The sequence below is a fragment of the Rhopilema esculentum genome, chromosome 12 (assembly GCF_057945365.1).
Source record: "Rhopilema esculentum isolate cy_ngs chromosome 12, ASM5794536v1, whole genome shotgun sequence".
Taxonomy (NCBI): domain Eukaryota; kingdom Metazoa; phylum Cnidaria; class Scyphozoa; order Rhizostomeae; family Rhizostomatidae; genus Rhopilema; species Rhopilema esculentum.
The window spans coordinates 4,430,086-4,434,479 of NC_142826.1; the positions used below are offsets into that span (position 1 = coordinate 4,430,086).

Sequence of the window (4,394 nt, forward strand, 5' to 3'; positions counted from 1 at the left end):
GGTTGGTGAATTTCAATAGACCTAGAGGATTGCCAGAGATCGTAAAGGGAGGTGAGGAGCCTTGAGGAGATGAGGAGAAAAAATCTTGCTGCTTGAGGAACTGAGGAATTCTTAACATTTTCTCTTTCTAGAAAAAGCATAACAATCCACAAAAACCATTGGGTTGATAGTTGCTGATAGCATAATTTCACTGGTGTGGTGCTATCAAAATAAGAAGGAGAGGCTCTTGCACAAATTGTTGCGAAAAAAATAGCAAAAGTATGGATTTGCCAACTTTTGGCATCAATAAAGGAGGCAAAGCTCTGATTGGCAACTGAGCACCATATCTTACATGAAGCAGAGATGAGACTCCAATTTCCTTATAATGGGCGTAACAGATGCTAAACGGCTGGAGGGGGGGGGGTTGTCAATCGTGCTCGAATATTATTGCTTCATTAAGGTAGAATTGCCAGAGGTGGATTATAATACGTTTTGCCTGATTCTGGGGGCTGCAGCCCTCCAGTCCTACGTGTCTTATACTACTATGCTCCTCATCAAAGCAGAAACAATCTTTTTGCCTACGCTTATCTGTGATTCAGCAACTTTGCCGCACAATTCCCTTTCGATTCAGTAATTGATTCGTAAAGTTGAATCAATAATCCAATCTATGTTGAATCAATAATCCAATAAGATATCAATCTATGCAATTTTGTTCAACTATCATTCAAGCTTCAAGCAATATTTTACAGCAATCTACTATAATGGCACTCAGGTTAATCAAGATAGATTCAGCAGAAATAGATTCATAAGTGCTAATAAATTGCAATTTGCACAAAGCTTTTTAGGAAAATGGTTATTCTAGTACCTGCTTTTGCCGTTCTTTTTAGTTTTGCTCAATGCAACAGCTACACTCGACTTCTAAACTGTAATGCTCACAAGTTTGGCAAATCTGCTATCAAACAATGTCACAAAAATGTTCCCAAAGCAAGTCAGTAAGCTCGTTTACATTGTCACGAGACATTGAAAAGTGTACAGTTTAAAAAACAAGAAATACAGTGGCCTTTGATACACAACCAGATACGGAATAAAGTTAAATGACACAAAAACGCAGCTTTTAAATGCTTACCCTACTAAAAATGTTTCTCAACCCTGACCAATTTTTTAGTAAATGTGATGAAAACTTTAAAAAATCTAGGAAACTATTGAAGTTTAGCACTTCGTTTAAGGAAATCTTGTTCTGACTTGTGGAAGCACTGTTACCAATCTTCAATAAACAGCCATTGGGGAGAAGTATAGAGAAAGGTTATTTAGCTGCTATTCCATAAAATTTATGAGGTTAGTTGGCTGTCCAATAACATATAAACGCAGCTCATAACGTACGCCAATTAAAGAACAAGATGTTCTCTTTAATAAATGCTGCTGCATTTTAACAAAACTGACATTTCATGTTTTTCTTTTTCATGGCATGTAGCTATTGAAGGCTCAATTTTGATTATTAAGAAAATTTAATTGGTGCAAATAGACTTTTCTCTGCATGCATGGGCTATTTTTTACCATAAATTGACCAAAATGACTGGTTGACTGGTCAATCAAAATAGGGTTAGAGGACAGTTGGTTTAGTAGCCTTTCGTTTTCCTTTCTTTGGTCACGTGCTTCGTTGATCTGTTTTGCATATCTCTTAGTATTCAAGAGAAACAAAACCAAAGGTCATGATCTAAAAAATATCAATTCAACGTTACACTCGAGCTTATATAAAAAGCCGCTGTGGCTCAACACAAATAAAAAGTTATATCTGTTCTTTTTTTACTGCAAAAAAGCTTCTTAGGAGCAAAACCTGTCCGATTCCTATAAGCACAATAATCATGGTCTGTCCAAGGCTCCACCAGACCACCTTTTCATAAAGACCTTCTGCCACAAGTCTTCCATTAGCTTCACGGATTCTGTGGTGGTTCTGATACAGTTCAGCAACGCGCATGGAATCATGGATATTAACAATTGATGTTTCTAGCTGTGTCATAGGGCCTGTTTGTCCTTTTTTATCGGTGCCAGTATGCAAAGCATTTTCATCGCCAACGACAAAATCCAAATAGATCAGATTGTTGTACATTGAGAAATCATAAATGTTGCTAAAGCAGATTTTATAGGTGCCTGTCACGTTAACTGGAAATTTGAAGTATTCATACTCTTTCTGATAAACTCGATATATAACTCGCCCTGTTGGGTCTTCCAAAGTAACGTCGACGTGTGGCTTAGATCCAGTGATAGGAGCAAATTCTATGGATGCCGTTTGTCCAACTGTAATATCTTCAAAGAAGCATTCCCATCCATTTAAGAAGAACTGAACATGGCGAGCGTTTGTTGTCGACAGGACAGATGCTAGAAGCAATCCAGTGACTAAACCAAGGCACCCCATAATCTTTTCCAACAGCGCGTTGGTTCAACTTTATAATTGATACTACTCTAAACGTAGGATTGAAAGGCGGCTAGCATTAATACTGCGTATTAAAATCAATATTCTAGTCGATTTATGAAGCTGCGGATTACAGATTCGCAGGACACGTTTCATTAGCAGGCAGCAACAGGTGCCTGTGCTCAGTGAACAAAGGTAAAGACCAACGATTAACAAATGTGTAGGATGATCACCTGCAACCCCGCGATATTGTAAACTATTTATTTAGATTTCTTGACTAGTGGACAGTAGAGAAATTAAATACGCATCATGATTGTGAACATGATAATAAGGGAAAGGCTATAGTGTTTCGTTGGTGGTTACGTTCATTTCTATTTGTCAGTCAATCGTCATCAAAGCCATTGAGACGTTAAGTTCAACCCCATTACCAACTAAAACGTAAAGTTTCTTAAACAAACCATCATGTAAATGCCTAAAAAAATGAAACGTGCTTCAAATAGCTTTTGTCTTTGTATAACTCTTCATAAAAACGAGGCTGAAAAAGCCATACTCGAATCCCTTATTCAGTTCAGGAACAGTAGCTAATTAGCTAATTAACATGAAGAAACTAACATAAATAGCACTCTTGCATTGAGGCTTTACCAAGCAGAGTCAGACCCACTCTAAGCCAAAACTTTGAATACTCTTAGGTTAACAAATGAATGGAAACGCTACGAACCACGCACCTTACCCTAGCTTTACAAACTTAGAGCGGGTAAAAGAAAAACGTAAGAAGCGTGGCACAAGAGACCATAGCTGATAGCAAACAAAAACAAACTCAGGTGAATTAGTTAAAGGTCAAAAGCCCCTCGTGAAAAAGTGATCGATCTGCAGAATACTCTGTAGTTTCGCTGAAGTTCCAACAACTCGTTTGTTCTATGTCTTGATCTTAAACCATATTGAAGAGTCTCTGGCAAATAAAGATCACCCTTAGTGGATTGTCTCTGTTGGTGCATAGATGAACTTTGGAAGACGCAATAAAGGAAACAAGCAGGTGTTAGCATTTTAGTAGATTTTAGTAGATTTATAAACAGCAGTTGATATCGTCATATCAAAAACATCGGCAAGACTTAGTAATTTAAGTTTTTTGAAGATATGACGAGAGTGAGCTAAGTAAGGTTTGTGTGACGTCATTCTTATACCGTGGCGGTTTCAGGGGGCGCAGGGGGGCAATAGCCCAAGGCCCAACGCTTATGGTAGCCAGAAGGGGCCTTGCACCTAAAAATGTAAAACTTGTAAAGAACAAGGGCCCCGCAGTCCTTAAAACCGTCGCTGCTCTTATGGCACTTTTCTGCAATTTCAATAGTGGTTCAATGTAGTCAAAAACTTTTCCCCAGGCAATGATTCTGTTTTGTATGAAGAAAAAAGATCATGCATGGTAATCTGGGCACTTTTGAAATTAGATGTCTAGTTTTGAAGATACTTCAACTTGTTCGTGCTAGATTTATTAGAAACTTGAGTGAGATGATGCTTCCAGGTAAGATGTCCATCTAGGTTTATCGCCTATTTGTTTCAAATATCAGATGGGATAGTAACGGCAGTTGAATGGAAAATTATATTAGCTTTATTTGTATTAAGAGAAAGTTTATTTGCATAGAGCCAGCGCTTTACATGCTTGAGCTTTTTATTAACTTTGTCGGAAAGCTTTTCAGGGGTTTCAAACTCGAAGTAAATGTTTGTTTCGTCAGCAAAAAGACAAAATCTAAATCTTTCGAAACAGTCGGTAAATCATTAATAAACAGAAGAAAGACCTTTGGTCCTAGTACTGATCCCTGAGGAACACCACAATTAATTTGCAACAAATGCTTAAGAGTCTTCTTATTTGTGAGGTACAGTTTGAACCACTTGCGTGCATCAATTTCACAGTACTCAGGTTTAGCGTAGAATATCACGCTTTAAAGAGTCGAAGGCTTTTTTTAGATCAATAGACATGCCACAGGCATAGGCATAGCCGGATTTTTTTATC

At 37.8% G+C, this 4,394-nt stretch overlaps 1 protein-coding gene across 1 annotated transcript; it reads right to left on the reverse strand.

Moving 5' to 3' along the window:
• Nucleotides 1-1,686: 1,686 nt before the first annotated feature.
• LOC135681484 (transmembrane emp24 domain-containing protein 7) lies at nucleotides 1,687-2,572 on the reverse strand. Its single transcript, XM_065195987.2, has one exon. It carries the CDS (start codon nucleotides 2,390-2,392, stop codon nucleotides 1,766-1,768), a length of 627 nt encoding a protein of 208 aa, XP_065052059.1. The 5' UTR covers nucleotides 2,393-2,572; the 3' UTR covers nucleotides 1,687-1,765.
• Between the last annotated feature and the right edge of the window lie 1,822 nt (nucleotides 2,573-4,394).

Coding starts and splice junctions, on each gene's coding strand:
- LOC135681484 (XM_065195987.2), bottom strand. CDS start 2,392: ATGGGGTGCCTTGGTTTAGTCACTGGATTGCTTCTAGCATCTGTCCTG.